The following is an 18,644-nucleotide window of genomic DNA, read 5'->3' on the forward strand; positions in this document are numbered from 1 at the left end:
TGGGTGGGATTTTAGTTTACTCATGACTAGAAAAATGCTTGTAAATGTATATTTTGAAACTACTATGAAGCGTTCAATAGAAAAGATACCATGTCTGACTACTAACATCATACAAAATTGATCAAACTAAATAATAATCATAAAAGGCACCATATTTTGATAAAGTTTGATATTTGTCCTTATGCAGCAGTTTGATGTTTGGTAATGCATAACTTCTTTATGGCATTGTAACAACTTTGATATAAAATTCTAAATATACTACATTTACCCACACACCTATATACAGTAGTACGTGTTTAGTCTCTATACGCACAAAATAATAAATCCATGACAGACAAAAACATAAACACAAGAGGGCAACAATTTACCAAGAATCTATTTAAAAGCATACTATGCCTGTACCTTAACCGGTCACTGATTGATTTCAGGTATTCTCTGAATCACCTTCTGTGTGTCTGTGCAGCCACATCCTCATCTGCACAGTACACTTGATTGGCAATGCTACCACATAGAAAATCATCATACATATAAATGTAATTGATTATTAGAAATAATATCCAGATTTCATGGAGATACTCCAAATTGCAATATTATGCACTGAACAGAATATCCAATCATTATTAGAACAGGGTTTTTAGAAACAGGTGTTTCTAATATATAGGGATGTCTTCATGGTCCACTACCGATTTAGATGATTCAGATCTGAGATTTCTGAGGTGAAACTGAGCACTGATGGGAGATGATTTAAGAGAGAGAGAGAGAGAGAGAGAGAGAGTAATTGAGAGTGAGGGGGAAAAAAAGACTCACTTCTGAAGACATCCATGTAATAGATGCTGATTGTGCTTAGAAATCACTGGATTCTGTGCCTGGATAATGAGAAGTACAACCAAGACAGGAAGAATGACCCAAAATATGTATTATTACCGTATTAAAAGCAGACATATTAAATTGTAAAATGGAAAAAAAATCTCTCCCTCTGTCTTTCTCTCAGAGCTTGGGGAATATTAATATGATTCATAAACAGCAAGGGTTAATGTAGCACATGAGATTTTTCTTAAACAAAGAGCAGCATTAAATCATTTTATTATTTATTGATTTATTAATAATATTTATTTTCAGACCCCCATGAACTTATTCAGTCTCACGCAAATAGCAACAATAGAGACATGTGTTTAAATGAGACACAGGGTTTTTATCAATGTTCAGTCCAGAACACCAAGCTCTCAGTCATACTGTGTGAGAAGGGTACTGGCCAGTCTCTTCACTTTCATGCTTGAAAATAAGAAATTTGTTCAACAGTTGTTGTAAAAGTGGCTTGTACAGCGTTTTTTTTTTTTTTTCAGTCTTTGCTTTGTGTCTTTCATATCCTGACAAACATGTCCTTTATTTCACAAAATGTTGACAAAAAATTTTTGGTAACAAGCTTATGATTGACTATTTACATTTCCTGCCTATTTGGGAAACAAAATGTTGTCCCCCTTTTTTTCACCATGTGAATACATTTATTTTGCAATCAGGTAAAAAGAATAAATCTTAGTCATTCTTAAACAGATTGCCAAATGGTGTATGTGTAAGAACTGAATTGCATTGCTTAGGTTTTGTGCTTGGCACCTATATTTACTGCACATTTGTTTAGTTACATAGCACTTAAATACTTTACACTTCTATAGCACTCCAAAACATACATTTATTACTCTTTTATTCCACACATCATGTTTCCACACATCATGATGTTTTCCACACATCAACAGTAAAGCTTAGTGTCTACAAAGATGATACACTCCAAATTTATTTAAGTATGTTCTAATAAAATAGGCAAAAACAAATGAACTAAAAATGAACATTTCTCCAAATCCAATTCCAGCCCATGAGTGTCTTTCAGGTGAACATTCACCAAAACATTGCATAATGTATGCATTTCTCTGAAATTACTTTGGTGGGAAGCAGATTGATCTGCTTTTACTGTTTGACACGAACAACATCTAAGACAGCTTTGAGCGTGCACTGTTTAGATAAAGCATGTGTGCGATGAGAAGTGATTGGATGAGTCCATTATTGCACCATCTCGCTAGAATCCTGCATAAGCACCCTCATAAGAAAAAGACTTCATTTGCTTCAATACTGCATTGAAATGAGATTAGAAAGTAGAGATGGCAGGTACATACAGAATGATCTTATATGTATTTGCCTTGCTTTGGCATGAATCATATAGAAAGAAATACATAAATAACATATTTATGTTGTCCATGTGTGTCTAATTAGTGATTTAAAGTCTGCACATGAGATGAGTAGTCTCTTTTTTTAAAGGATTCAAGAGTTGCTCTCTACCTTTCCATGAGCAACATATTAAGTACACACTAATGATCTGATAGCAGAAAACTGAGACTGAGAAACAGCTTGATATGATTTCTTGTGCTGATGACACACAAGTTTTACCCTGTTTTACGTTTAAACCATGTGCATAGACATCTGAGAGGTGGAGCCATACTGGCGACCATCACAAGCTGTGGACACCTGCTGGCTACTACTGGGATTTCCTATCATGTGCATGCTGTCCATGCTGCCACTGGATAGGTACTGACGCTCGGCAAAGGCTCCGGCAGAAGAGGATGAGCACAGCAGGCTGGCCTGAGATTTCTCTGAGTTGGTGGCCAAGCGTGGGGAAGCTGGGAAGTTGTATCCATAAAGGTTGTAGGGATTGTGCAAGGAAAATGCATTATATGAGCCCTGCTGCATGTGGTGATGACTCCCGGTAAACATGTGAGTCGAGGACGGGGAAGTCCCTGGAGAATTGGATGAGCCAGAGGGTGTACCTGCCCCTGCCTGCATCACATACTGGAGCTGGGAGGTGGGAAAAGATGACAACTGACTTCCATAAGCATCCATTTTGCCACTGTTGCCGCTCCCATTACTGCTGGGGGGCAATGAGGTGTGAGTGCTGCCCTGCATTCCTGCTGCAATTAAAGAGGAAGTCCTTTGGGGCAAGAAAGAGTCTGAAGACTGGGTGGAGGCCATGCTGCCCCCTGCTGACTGGAGGCGACCGTAGGATCCTTCTGCCAGTCCCCCATAGCTCTGCAGGGTTGGCATATTGCTTCGTGCACAGGCAGGATACTCAGACAGCCCCAGGTTACACAGCTGGCTTTCCCTGCAGCCAACATTAAAAGTGTTGGGAGCAAGATGGAAGGTGGGAGGAGAGCAAGAGGGAGAAAGAAGGTGAGTTGCACTTGAAGGAGATGGCGTACCTGTGCTCGAGGTAGTAGGAGAAGTGCCAGTGCTGCCCCCTGAAACAAACAGTTAACAAACAGATTTAAGAAATTTTAAAAGGAAGACCATACCGGCTCACTTTAATAAGACCAGACAATTGGACATGTGTAGAGTAAAACTGATAAAATGTCTACCCAGTTTCTATTGCCACTCAGCCTTTAAAATGACCTGGTTGATTGGAAATCTCCAAAAACAAGTTCATATACAGATACAAAAATAACACGGAATACAAAGACATATTGTATATTCATTATGTAAAAAGCACTTAAATATATACACAAGAACAGTGAAATAGTAAGACAGGGCCAGTTCTAAAAACAGTATCACTAGCCAACAATCATACAGAGAGTGATCTCCCGTTTCAGTCCGGGAACAACGTGCAGTCACAGAGGCTCCTAAGGACAAGCAATGCATCCTAAACCTCCTTGTGGAACAAGAGAGCCCTGTTCAAGTTTGGCAACAAGTGCCACTTGGAGCCATATAATGGATAGTATCTCTCCAGAGCAATAATCAGCAAAATCCCCGCACTCATAAATAGCGACAAATTCTCTTTAAGGTTCAGCTAGTATCTAAAAGCTGAAATTATCTCAGAAATAAAGTGAGGTGAATGCCGTCATGTGAAATGTGGCATATACATAAATATATATAGTCACAAGAGATCTTGCCTTCCTTTCCATCATACAAAAAGCATCATTCATAACATAGGAGGGAAAAGACACTTGGCAGATGCGAAGGATATATATATCAAAGTCCTGGAACTGAATGATAGCTGCGGGATATCTATAATCACATATTTCTTTATTAATGAGAATCTGGCCAGTGGTCATTTCATTGTTTCAGAATTTTGACTGAGCACATGGTAAGGAAGGAAAATATCGTGCAGTCAGTCCAAAACAATTCAGGACTCTGAGTCTTGGCTAAGGTTTGGGCCAGCTCCATATGCCTTCGATAATACAGCTGAGCTCCACTCTGCATGGTACTGTTCTGCTGGCTGAGAGAGAGAGGAGATCTTAGGGTGATGTCATGTTTTTCCCGCTATTGTCGGGCAGGGGTGAGAGGGCCTTCAGTGGTGCTGAGGGAATAAGCTGATTACTCAGAGAGAGTTGGCTGCACTGCTGGAGAGATGAAATTCTGAGGAGGAAGAACGTCTGCACAGAGTACCAAAAGTTCATCAGCGGTGTGGGACTTTAATTAACATTTAATCTATTAGGGTTCCTGATGCTAAACAGATGTCTGTTCATGATAAGTATTGCTTTAAGTCACTGTTACAGTTCGAGACCGGAGATTTTGCTGCAACTTTTGACTTTCCAGGCCATTGATGTTAGCCATGGGTATAATTTTTATTATTATTTTTTTATGGGTACAGCTTCACAGGACAAAGGTAGCTACAATTTGTAAGTTGCATGCCAGATGACTTTTTTTTTTTTTGAGTAAATAAACAGGTTTATGAATCTGCTATCTGGTCCATCAATAAGCTCAAGATGCTCATCTTTTTCTTGCAGTTGCTGCTTATATTGTGGTGATACAAGGTAGGGTGCAAATTACATGTAATTTATATCATTTCATTCTAACCACACACCTTGCTGTTTCTGCATATTGGTAAAATCCTCAAATGTAAGGGTTCTCACAGGTGGTCTCCAAAAGGCATATGTTTCCATGATCGCCTCCAGACCTGTTCTGTGGAAAAGAACAGAGAAAGGGTCAAGCCCAGTACTGATGGCGCAAGGACGATGGCAATAAAGAAGCAATGAATGAATTACAAAGATTTGAGACAGAGATTTCAATAATAGAGTGTCAAATCATTTGCATGGGAAAGAGAGAACAAATGAAAAGGGAAGTCAAGAGAGATAGAGAGAGAGAAAGAGAGAGAAGGAAAGAGAGAGAGAGGTGAGGGAAACCAAAGCCTGTAAAAAGCAGCAAGTTTTTACTATGCACATAAATCTGGGTGATGTTTCATCTCAGCCTTATACACGAATCTCCTTCCTGTGTGATTTACTCCTCTGTACTGGGAGAGACAGCTCAGCCTCGGGCTCAGCTCAGACTGCACAACACAGCTTACTTTAGGGGCTGAAAGTCTCCACTTACTCTTGCTCATTAGGCACACACACTAATAACACAGACTTTGGCCAGAACTGCACTCCATCACAGAGTAATCCTTCAAAACCAATGGGTCAGAATGAATATAAATTAAATCACTAAATGCACAGTTAAGTATACCAGCCTGGTGTAACATAATGATGGTACCGACTGTAAATTTTTGCAAATATATTGATTTAATAACAGATGCTAGACAAATGCATTAAGTTTGAGCCAATATTATAAGCCATTCTGTAGGATTCATGATAGTCATTGAATAAATGGAACTGTGGTTACTTAGTGGTGAATATTCAGCTTTATTACCCAAAAAGAGTTATATTTTTTAAACCATAATCTGAGTTGAATAACGATAGATGTGTGAGTAATTATTTTTTTCTGTCTATAAATATCATACCCTCAAATAATGTTTTCATCTGTATTTTTGCTGCAATGAACATGCTAGTTCATAAATCAGGCCTTCTATTGTTTGAAAAATGAAAAAAAGATGTCTCAAATATCTGTGCTGATAATTCTCTCCAGATGGCAGCAAGCTTTCATGTGCCGAGGGTCTGTTCCAGCCTTTCTCTTGTTGTATGTTAATTCAGACTCACATCTTATACTGATGAAGTGCACCAATGAGCAAAGTGAAAAATATTGTGTTGAAGATGGAACAATAAAGAGACTGAGGACAGATTGACGGAGGATAAAGCACATACAGAGACGGATTAAGGGATCGGAAAAAATTCTTCACCCCTGGATACCTTTATTACAGATCAACAAGGATTTATTGGAAGGGCTAGCAGCAGGTGATTCTATTTATTTATTTATTTATTTATTTATTTATTTATTTGTGTGTTTATTTATTTATGTGTTTGTGTGTTTGTTTGTTTGTTTGGCGGGGAGTGTCATATAACAGATCGAAATGTACTGCCAGAGAATTGTTTTTATATTCCAGGCAACATTTAAGAATTTAAGAAAGATGTTTGTTTGGTCACGCAGTTGGGTTTATAGTGGAAGGATTGGTTACATCAGTGCTCAAGAAAATTTACCTGTTTCTCCCCGAGTCCCGGAAACCTTTAGCAAATGGGTTGCGGTCAATTTTTAGTCTGGTAATCTGCGAGACAAGAAAGGGGAAATAATAATAAAAGGAATATTAAGTATCAAATAATAATTAATCGTCTTTCACTCAAGACTTTAATTTCCTGTAAACCTTCGCTCAAACTCAAAGGTGTGGCACTGTGATACAGACCTGCTGGTTTTGATAAGCGGTGACTGTAGTGAAAACAGTCTCAGGGAAGCTGAAAGTCTTTACTCCCTCCCCAGTGGGTACTGGCTTAGTAGGAGACAGCTCACTACTAAAGTCCTTCCGGATCACATGGACACGTGGTTGGTACTTGTGCATGGAGTGCAGGATGATCTGAAGGAAGAAGATGCACGTTTATTTGTGGTATTTAGGTTTTTCATTCAATTATTTATGCCCATGTCATGTAATGCAAAAATTTAGATCTGGAAGTGAACTCCTGGTAAACATTAACCAACACTGTGCTGAATCAGAGCTACAAATAAAGCCTCTTCTCCAGTCGTGGTTTGGCTTTCATTAATTCATTAATCTCAGGGTCAGCCTGACTCCCCTGGGCCACAGAGGTCAAAATAGAGAGAACAGGGAATTGCGAAACAGCTTTGAGACAGCAAAAGTAGAATATTCCTATGTCTTATCTTCTTGACCTTATATAACTGGAGGGCCCAGGAGAGCTCAACTGTAACTGCAAACACGACCTAAAACCCACCTCAACATCAAAAACATTAACTTTTTAGGGGACCATTTGTGTACAAGACATGCTTCAAAAAAGTAAACCATTAAAATGAACAAATGAATTGAATTGAATAAATTGAATTGATTACGATATCCAGGGACAGTCATGTTAAGGCATAACCAATACCATAATCAGTAAATTATCAAAATAACATTAGCTGTTTTGAAACAGAATTCAGGGTGTTAACACTATTCTGAAAATATAGTTCCATGTGTCCATTCTATACATTTAAAAAAAATCACATATAATATAAATGCACTTTTTCAATATGTGGATGACTAATGTGTGCATGAGGGAGAAAATGGAATGTATCAAAAGAGTTGAATTGTTCATCATAGCAAGACATCTAACACAGGACGTTTCACTGTTAACTTCCACTCTGGCTCCAGGCAAACAAAAAATACAAGTCCCTTTTTATAAGGCTGTGGTAAAAGAAAAAAGGTCCGTCTCCATTTTCCAGTAAAACACCAGCACACTGTAGTTCTTAACACCCATATGTTATTACATTTGTCAAAATGGTAGACTGATAGCATTACTGATTCAAACAAAAACATCTCCTCGTGCACAGACCATGCCAGCAAAGCACTACTTGCCATAAACTTGGCATAAAATTGGCATTTTTAGCACAAGGACTCTCCATCTAAAACGTGAATAAGAGATGTCTGCTTAGAAATAAAAAAAAAAAGTATCTTTTTTTGGTATCAAAGCTGTTCCTATTTAGCAATAGTTTAAGTACTCAGAATCAAAAGTTTAACATTTTATAAAAGAAAACAAAAAAAGCTTATTAGGCATTGCTTTGACTGTGTTACTCTTAACAATGACGTCATTGTAAAACAAGCTAAACGTCAGAGTTTTTTTAAAGCTCTGTTAATAAAACCTTATCTGTGCACTCTGACTGAACTGCATAGAAAAATATAGAATTATATCAAATAGTTAATTAATAAAAAAAATTCACAGGTCTGACTTCACATCAGAATAAAATGTGAATATTTTCCTGCACAATATAGCATGTAGAGTATGTGGCCCATTTGTTGCCAGTCACTCCTTCAAAAGTTCACTTTTAAAATGTAGGAATCATTGATCAAGTTTTGATCTGGGAATAAGCTGAAAAACATTTTATAATACAGGCTATATCATGCCAGGCAATAATGTGAATAATCCATCTTTAAATTATTAACAGGTAAAAAGCCTTAATCATAGGAAGTCACTTAGCGAGATATTCGATCACTGTATATTATCCACTCATCTTCTAGCTTAGGACTACGATTAATCGAAATTTTGGTCACTACACACATACACGATAAAGCAATCAATAGAGATGATGACACTTAATGAGACACAACTAATTAGATCCCAAATAATAAAAAACTGAAATAAGCTGTACTTACATGCCCTTGGTCATCGAGCTCATTGTTGGTGAGTTTCAGTTTGTCAAAGCTGACCACCTGTCTCATCCATGTGTCTCCAGAGGCCAATGAATCTGGGTGGATATACACACGCGGGGGTACAGGAGAGTCTGCATTTCCAGCCACCATCCACTTTGAGCTGTGATAAACATACCTGCAAATACAATGGCGTGATATGAGACACCGTAATTTGATGGTTTTCATATTCAATACTTTGGAATTGATGATCTAATAACCATTATAACAATATCATATATTATAATAAATTTGGCCTAAAAATAAAAACGTAAAACATACATACTTCCAACAATTTACTATGTCAAACTTTTTAAAATATCATAGCTTTGGCTCTAATTCCACTCCCTCTATTTAGTTGTTCATGTGTTTTTTTCTTAACACTGCTGACAATTTAATTTTATACACTGCTGTCTAATGCACAGCTGGTTGTCTTTAGTTCTGGTCTTTCTGGTAATTCTGAATGTATTTAGCTGCAGCATCCATGCCAAAGTTATCAGTCAACCCTAAAACATGGATATAAGACTCATACCCAATTGTTATTGCTTGGCATCATTAAACATTATCTGTGGCATCCTTTCATCCATTTCATTGCAGGCAAACACACACACATATGGGCATGGACACACAAATACTTCATACATCCTGAGTGCCTGAGTGCAACCACATGAGAAATGATACGCATGGATACCTGGGTACATGAACATAGGAAATGGAACACTAAAGAATACTGATACAAACACAGAAAAAAACAATACAGACACAGACACACACACACAGACACACACACACACACACATAAAATACCAGGCGTTTCTGTAATTTCCTGTTTGGAGTCCTGTTTAGGGTTATGCTCTGTGTAGCAGGGAAAGTGTTAAAGAAGGGAGAAACCTTAGCCCCAAACAGAACTGGAAATTTGATTAGTCTTCTTTCATCTCACATAAATCTACCATCTGGCACCAACATAATCAATAAAGATCAGACTTTATGTGACACCCTTTGGAAAGTTGTGAGGACATATTCATATTTAAATAGAAACTCCATATGGAGTCACATATAAACAACAAAAAAAGCTAATAAAATAGCCAGCTCTCTTGCATTATCATAAAGTTTTAAAACTAGACACACACACACAAACATCAGAGGCAAGTTACAAAACAAAGAATTTTAGGGGGAAAAGGACGTTTTTCACTATACAGTGAAAGAGAGCACAAATGTTCATGTATGCTAAACAGGGATGTAAATGGTTATTTTCTGTTGTTTTTGTTTAGCTATTGGCCACATAAAGGAGAAAAATAAAAAAAAAAGTGAAATAAAAAAATATACAAAGGAAGACTTAACAAATCTAGTATAACCTCAACCTTCCTTAGAAAAGGCAGTGTGCCTAAGTAAAGTGTGTAAAGTCCAATAAAGGCTGTTTCCAGACTCCAGACCTCGAGATGGATAAAGCATTCCAGTGACAGATTTGCGCTCTATTTGCAAATCCTTGTGGTAAATTCCTCAGCCAGAAAGAAAATCCCATTTAATTTTACAAGATCTTTTGACTTCAAAATCCTCCATGATATCTAAAGACCCAAAATGTCTCTCTTTAAGGACTGTAACACGGTCTTTGAAAAAAATGCGCGTCTACTTTGTGTAAACATGCAAAACTAATTAAAATATAATTGAAATATAAAGAAAAATAACTGTCAAAGACCGCATGAATCAAATGACATGTTTGCTATTTCCTCAGGAAGCCATTAGATAGTAAGATACTATTTTTTTGTACTATGGCATTACACACATTTATTTATGTAACACCATTTGTACTATTCGGATATTACATGTGTGACACACATGTAATACTAAAGCACATTTAATATTCTCTATTGTTTCTTTAAAATAACCTGAAATAATGTAAATAATATCAGTGGAACTTTAATAAAGGCATCCCACCTCCTCTCGATTATATTTGGCACGAGAGGATAAAACCAGAAATGAAATGTAGATATTTTTATACTAGTAAAGGGCTGGATTTCAACATTTTGGGCATAAAAAAAACATTTTGTTTAATGTTATAAATGACTAATTCTTCTCTCTTTTTCTCCCAAGACATTCACAGTGGTTTCAGATTTTCCAGATGTGAATCCAGTGTACCACATGAAGTTGTTCCTACAATACACCCATGGATTATAATGACCTTAGTCAAAAAAGTAATGTAAAAAGAAATGTAATGATTATGTCATGTTAATTTTCTCCATGAGCTCCACTAAAACCAGAAGACCATGTAAATCAGTCAAACCAAATGAATAATGCTACACATCACCTCTTTATTAGGTTATATATATATATATATATATATATATATATATATATTTATATATATATATATATATATATATATATATATATATTGGCCTTCATCACATGCCCCTACAGGTAAAACTCAATTGGACTTAGATTTAGGGGACTAAAGACCCAAGTCCAAGAACACAACCCCATCCAAGAGCCCAAATCATCTGATCCAACCACACAATGTATGTATGTATGCATGCATGTTCGTGTGTGTACATACATACATACATACATATGTACACATACACATATTCTGTTATTATTATTATTATTATTATTATTACCAGAAATAATACCTTACTTTTTACCATACCAAGATCAAGTTAAAATAAAAAAGGCACATACTCCAAGAAACACACCTGTATCTCTTGTTGTCCACAGGTACTATGTCCATAGCTATATAATACTGCTGATGTGGATCCAGTCCCACAATTTTAACTCTCATGGCAGGAAACATTCTCCTGTAACACACCAAAATAAGTATCAATGGAAAACTCAGAGGCAAAGTAATTTTTCAAATTTTATAGACTTTTTGTCCCTATGGGTGACCATGATCCTGTCACCAGTTTATTGGTATATATTTGTTAATCAGTGTTAATGTTATGTAGTGTTCATTTTATAGCGTATGTGTGGGTGTGCCCGCGCGCGCGTGTGAAAATGAACAAATAAATAAAAGTAACTTAGATTGCAACACAAATATTACAAAATATGATTCAGCTGAACATTTGAGAGTAATAAACATAGAGAGAGTAGTTGTGTCACACGATGTTAGCTGGCAGCCATCGCCTCGATTAATCGTCATGGTCAGAAATGTGGGTTAAATTGCTGCAAACACGGAAAGCAAGTTAAGCAGAGAAACTGAAAGCGAAGCAGCGGCTTACTTTACACTTCAAAGCTGCGCCTTTTCTTTTCATTTAAACGCCATAAATCTCGATGGTATAATGAGAAAAAATATAATGCTGCTTTTCCACTCTGTAGCGAGCGCACACACTGACACACCGACACACACACACAGCTCCTCCTGCGAGTTAGACTGAAACAGGACGCTTGAATGCATGTCAGCATATATTAGGCTACAAATTAGAAATAAACTGGGCATGAAGATCATTACACCCAAAATGTAGCTTACTCTCAGAAATAAGGCCAGCAAACTGCATTTCCTTATGACTTGAGTCAAATCATTAAAAAGCGCACATGTGGCAGAGATTCTTATCTGGAGACCTTTACAAATAATTTTAGATACATAACCAGGCGTTAAGCAGTAAAAGCCAATAATTAAAAGGCACATCGCATGCACTTTCCCAGGTAAAAACTGTCACTTAATAAACATCACAAAAGTACGAAACGTGCCCCTTGATGGTCCAAACCCAGTGACAAGGGGATGGTACCGGGTGCATTTAAATGAAATATTTTGTATTTAAATACTCAGAATTCTGCAACAAAAGGTTATATATTTTTACTAAGCCAGGTTAATATTCTTATTACTTCGTTCATGTGTTTCGTTAAGGGATGCACTAGCAAGGCTGCTCAATTACACTCAAAAATTCTAATCTAATCTAATCTAAATCGAGTCTAATCTAAATCTAATTGTTAAATGTGGTTGATGAAACCATTGTTTTAACAGAATGGATGAGTAAACATGAAATACGCAATAGTACACAATCAAAATAAGTAAATTTTACCTTAAAATTATTATCCGGTATTTAAATATTTATTTAACTGCGATCAAAGGTCGCAGTTTCCAGCTTGTTGCATAGCCTACATTTATAAAACCGAATGTTTTTGCTTTAAAACAACGCATTGGATTTGTCTAATTATTCAGACATGTTTTCATTCTGTTTGTCCGATCAGGACGGTTACAACCTCTAACAGTCGAATGCGCATGATCAGTCTAATGCCGTCGGCGCAAAGCAGACCAGAGCAGTGCTACTGTGCGTCCAAAAGTCTAGGTAAGTATATAGAAAAAATGACCTTTTTTTTTTTTAGAAACATTCCTCCCAAAATTAATACATTAAAAATTATTTCCTCATTAGTGGATGCGATGACACTGTATATTTGTATATGTTTTACAAAAAGCAGTTGCGTTGCGGATGTTTTGCCATTAAAAACGCTCTTAATTTCCTGTGTATGGAGACTTTTGGACACCCTGTAGTCACCGGAACAAACCAGGCGAGGTTAGGCTACATGCTCACTTTGAGCTGGTGCCACGGCTCGAAAGAGCAAGAAAAGTAAAAACATATTTGCGGGATATTAATTAAAAGCAGTTCTCTGCAGTGTTTCTCTGTTGGATGGGTTTAGACAGCACAGGCGCGTGATGAGAGGACGCCTCTCGCGTGTCCGGAGCCCTCGGCCCCCATATGTAACCCATTAGCACCCTGAAAAAATATAACGGCATCGAATTCGTCCCCTTGCGAAATGATGGTGTGTGTGTGTGTGTGTGTGTGTGTAGGTGACTGAGCGAGTGACTGATCTTCGCGCGTTTATGCCACCCTGCTGTGGCGAAGAAATATGTCTTTAATAATACAAAGTATAATTGATGACCTTCACACAGGACTATTTTGGGGTGGGTGAGCTTTTGTCTCCCTTGCAAAAACAATATTGTAATCTAAATGACCTAATCACATATTCCGTTGATGTACTGTACCTTCCCGCCTTGGTGATGATCATTTCCGTGCCAATGTCGTGGAAGCGCTTCCACAGGTCCGCGCACTGCAGCTCCACCTGGATCTCATCCATGGAGGCGGCAGGGTTTAGATCCGCGGGACTCCCGAGCGAGCACGACGATCTCTCCGCCAGCACCTCGCCGTCCGAGCCTGGACTGGCCTCGCAGTCTGCCAACGGTACCACAACAACATATAAAGCATGAGTAGGCCTATCAACGGTAAAGGCGAAGAGCAAGGCTTCAGGAAAAGACAGTGACCGACCACCAATAAGAATACATGTAATTAATTGTATGTGGTAGAATGCCATTTTACATTTACACGCTAAATGCGCATCATCTTTCTGTGGGGTATAAATATATGTGAATGTATTTTATGTATTTAATGTAAATTATGAGCTCGCTGTATCAGAGGTAAAAACAACTAAAAGTAGGCAGACAAATAATAAAAAAATAAAGGAGGATACACTATACTTCGTTTTTTAGGATGATACATAATCATCAGTCTCGATCTAGACTAAATTTATGATTTGCCTGTTGAAATACAAAGATAATAAGATGTGTAAAAAATAATAATAAACCGGATTATGGGCTAAATAGTATAGAGATTGAGACTGAAGACGACTTTATTTAGTCTAATATCCTAAACTTTTGAATAATTTTAATTTTAAATACATATATGACAATTCACAAATATATAGCGCAGTCATCAATAATGCATTCAAGTGCGTTAAAAAATAGGCCTGCTTTATTTTTTAAATGTATTATATAAAGAAATCATAGTTGACAGGTGATAGATCTTATATTTACCATATTGATTAGGGTATATGTATTGTATTCTAGTATACAGTTATTTAATGTTTATGTTTAGAATTAGCAATAAATGCATAGATAGATAGATAGATAGATAGATAGATAGATAGATAGATAGATAGATAGATAGATAGATAAACAGACTTGAGTAATAGTAAAGACGGTGTGTAGAAGAGCAGAATTTCACTATACTGGCTTGTTATTTGGGCGTTTTTATTACTAAAGACACCAGCACAGAGACTATTCACACGAGTGAGATTGCTTTGGCAGCACTCACAATGCAAATAAGGCAACACGGACGCAGAGCTGCAGAGAGACATGGACACTGGCCAGCAACACTGGCTTTATAACTCACCCTGCACACACGAGACAGGCTCCTAAAGCCCCATGGTCGCGGCCTTGACTTGGAGGGAAACATTTTTATTGCCTTTCTGAAACCATTTTTCTTATCAACGTCTTGATGTCTCTTTCTTTCACACGACGGACCGTGAATGTCCACGAGTACCAGAGCTCTCACCTCCAGCCAAATTAATCATATGGTACCGTTTCACTGCTGCTGTCATCAGCTCCTCGTTTCCTTAACACGAGCTCGCTTGTCTCAATATCATCGGTCAAACTCCACACCAGAAACACTATCACACTGTTATAGATCACTAGATCTATAGACAAATAAGACAAACTTGAAAAAAACACTGTAAATGTGTTTTAAGTAAGAATCTATTGAGATCTGCTTAACTGTGCTCGAAGGTTAATTATTTTTAATATACCCGCAGAACTTCTCGATCATAAATAACAGTGTGAATATTCACTGAGATAAAAATAGCCTACGTAGCATAATGTTACTATTCAAATAAGAATAGTATATTTCCCTTAAAATGAAATTTTCAGCAACGAATAATTCCATAGTATGAAATCGAGCTGAAGCGGTAAACTGAACTGAAGAAAGACTTTAACTTGGGTATGAGGCCACTCAGTAAGCATGAAATGTTAGAGTAACCCAATGCAGCAAGAACAGAAGCACCTGTTTCCGCTGGATTTAATTCAATCCCACGTGAAAGGAGGCAATAAAGATAAAGATGAAAACTCCTTTTTAGGCACACACATCTGTCGTCCTTTGTTTTAAGCTTATCTCAGTAAGATTTGAAGGAGCAGTATAGAGATCAGATCATTTATGAATAAAACTGAGGGATACAATAGTCTGATAGTCACACCATGTCACTGAAGGAGCGCAAACATATGTTGTTGTTTTTTGTCAGACTGACTTATGTACTGTCTTTAGCAAATATAAAGGAAAAATAGGTCATGTCCCTAAGAGCCTTTATTCGTATACTTACTCTTATAATAGAAAATATATATATAAAGTGCAAACACAATTTGAAATCAAAAGAAAATATGTTGCTAATAAAAAACGCATATACACCTGCCATAGGGAAGATTTTCAACCTCGAAAAAAGCTTTTGTGTGCATTTTTAAAAATATATATTTATAACATATTGACAAGAAAATGGATTATACGTTGATTATAAAACGCGTGTGTGTGTTTCTGTGTCCATCTGCGCAGCGGAATAAAGATATTTAATCTAGAAATATCTGGTAAAAAAAAAAAACAAGCAGAATTAGAAATTTCAAAGAAGATCAGGGAATTAGGGTTAGGGTTAGGAAAAATTGGACAGCAAAAATAAAACAGGACAGCAAAAATACTAATGACTTAGAGTAAAACGAAAATACTTTGCAAGGCGATCAAATTAAAATAAATAAATAAATACATAACAAAACCTGTTCAATTTTTTAAGAAAGTAGTGTAATCTTAAATCACATTTTTACTGTTTTTTTACTTGTATTTTATAACACACCTACAAGACATTAAAAAGAAACGTAATAATTAGACAAAGCAGGTTATTGTGTGTGCGCGCGCGCGCGTGTGTGTGTGTGTGTGTGTGTGTGTGTAATTTAAAATAAAACGATACAAAACACGATGCCGTAGGATTGCCTATATGTTGTGTATGAAGTGTAAAGGGAATTATACACACCACTGGGTACACAAGACTTTTACTGTGGAATTCTATCAGGTTAACAATCAATAAATGTGTTTATACTTTTGGTGTGAGAGCTGATCCTGATTTCCGCGTGGGCTCTGCCTGTTAAATTGTTTGTCCAGGGCACGCACAACCACACCATGCCCCAAACTACCTGTTTAATATTTATCAAATGCATCAGATCATCTCCTTACGATCATTTTAGGGGACACACATATTGTTCACTTTAAACTACGGGGGTGATGCAAAAAAAAAAAAAAAAAAATTATTCCGAGTTTCCTGGAGCTTCATGATCTCTCAGGCTTTAAACACGGAAAATGTCCAAATATCCATAAAACAATTAATACAACTTAATAATAAATCGAATACATACAGCGTGTTGCGATACGTTAAGTAGCCTATTTGGAGTATAATCCATCAAACCGCTTCCATTTGCATTTATGATGACCATACGTGACATGAAGAGGCCGTGTTTGGGAGAATCTTCAAAAAATCAGCACAGTTCGGCATCAATTTAAGGTCACCTACGATCTAAAATATAATGCATCTACGGAACACACTGAATCATCTTCATGCCAGTTGCGTAATCTACGTGTTGATTATTTGTCAGTTGTCTAAGTAGTCAGGAGAAAGTAGCCTGACCTTTCTGTACCAGAAACGACAAGAACGTAATTTGTCCTTGTTCTCAGTTGACCAGAAGCCTGCATGTTCATCCTTTTAAAATAATTGCTAGTAATTACTATTCGCAAAACAGCCTACTAAATCATTGCTCTCTAAACTTAGATATATTTAATAATAGACTTTGAATTATATATATTATTGAAGGTGTGTAGCCCACATCACTGGCGAGGCTATTCAAGTGGTGACTGGTCCTGCGGGTGACCAACCAAAAACAGGCCTACAAACAGACAGACAGACAGACAGACACACACACCTGCTGTCGAACTCCCTCACTCGAGTAGAACTAAAACACACAGTGCTAGTTCGGATGTAAACATCTACATTGGACTATTACTGACCACAGAGGATCCCTCTCGCAGTCACCGCAAGTCAGGCGGAAATAAAAAACTTCTTGTAGCCTATATGGTAGGGACTATACAGCTAAAACGGACATTTCTTACCAATTTTAAACAAAACAGTAACAGAAAATGCATAGTTTAGTAATCAGGGTCCTTTAGCGTTAACTGGGGCATGGAATAAATTATCAGATTTTCATTCTAAGGAGGAAACCCTGTCATGGGCTTTAACAAAAATTATTTTGAAAACATTCAGCTAATGCAGTTGATACTAAAAATATGTTCTCTCTCTCTCTCTCTCTCTCTCTCTCATACACACAACACACACACACACAAACACATTTAAATAAAAATAATTATGTGCAATAACTAAATTTGATTCAACATTGGACATTTTGTTTATTGCAGCTATTGTATAAATTTTCAAATTCCATTATATTTAATAATTTTTGTTTATGATGTTGGATTTATTTTCCTTATTTCGTTAATTACTGTACACAGGAATGTGTTCATGTCAAATGTTCATGTCAAACTAGTATTCTGACTGTTAATACAATTTATTATACTTTATTGCAATTGTAAAAAATTTTATTCCTATTTCTAAATTGTGTTCCTCATGCACAACATATTTCCATGAACACCGATGTTAGACAAGAAAACTTTAGGGAGCGCTTGACAGTAATACCACGGCCATGGTGACGGCGTGATTGCGCACTAACCCGGATCGATATCCAGACACTGACCGGCGTCTTCTGCGTCTCCGAGCTGTCCGTTGGTTGCGAGATTTTCCATAGAGAGCTCGAGAGCCTTCTCCTCCCAGCCTCGGAGCTTCCGCTTTTTGTTGGTACCGATGAGGGCCTCCACTGAGAAGGCGTGCGCTCTGGAGCTCAGCGCGGCGGCCGAACGCCTCCTCTCGCTCATCTCTCCCTTGCCAAATCCAGCCGAGAGTGAAGCTTAACAACGCCTTCCGCAAGCACCGAGAACAGAGTGGGCGCACACACGCACGATGATTGTACAAGTTCAAAAAGTTCTCCAGTGACAAAAATAATCCAAATCCACATCTAGTGCGCACATTTAAAGATCCTGGACACGTGCGAGGTCATTCCTAAAGTGCTGATCACCTCGCTCCAAGGTGTATTTGGTAAATTATCTTCTGTGGCTCCACTTTCTCGTCCTCTGCCTCTGTCTTTCTGTCTCCTCTCTGATTGATA

The 18,644-nt window shown here is 37.3% G+C and overlaps 1 protein-coding gene across 1 annotated transcript; it reads right to left on the reverse strand.

Moving 5' to 3' along the window:
- Nucleotides 1-887: 887 nt before the first annotated feature.
- tbx15 (T-box transcription factor 15) lies at nucleotides 888-18,628 on the reverse strand. Its single transcript, XM_053497375.1, has 8 exons — nucleotides 18,153-18,628; nucleotides 13,554-13,740; nucleotides 11,269-11,370; nucleotides 8,543-8,714; nucleotides 6,590-6,757; nucleotides 6,390-6,454; nucleotides 4,844-4,941; nucleotides 888-3,281 (listed from the first exon to the last, which is right to left on the reverse strand). The coding sequence occupies exons 1-8, from the start codon at nucleotides 18,352-18,354 to the stop codon at nucleotides 2,449-2,451; spliced, it is 1,827 nt and encodes a 608-aa protein (XP_053353350.1). The 5' UTR covers nucleotides 18,355-18,628; the 3' UTR covers nucleotides 888-2,448.
- Between the last annotated feature and the right edge of the window lie 16 nt (nucleotides 18,629-18,644).

Source organism: Clarias gariepinus, chromosome 5, assembly GCF_024256425.1.
Source record: "Clarias gariepinus isolate MV-2021 ecotype Netherlands chromosome 5, CGAR_prim_01v2, whole genome shotgun sequence".
In the NCBI taxonomy this organism is placed as follows: domain Eukaryota; kingdom Metazoa; phylum Chordata; class Actinopteri; order Siluriformes; family Clariidae; genus Clarias; species Clarias gariepinus.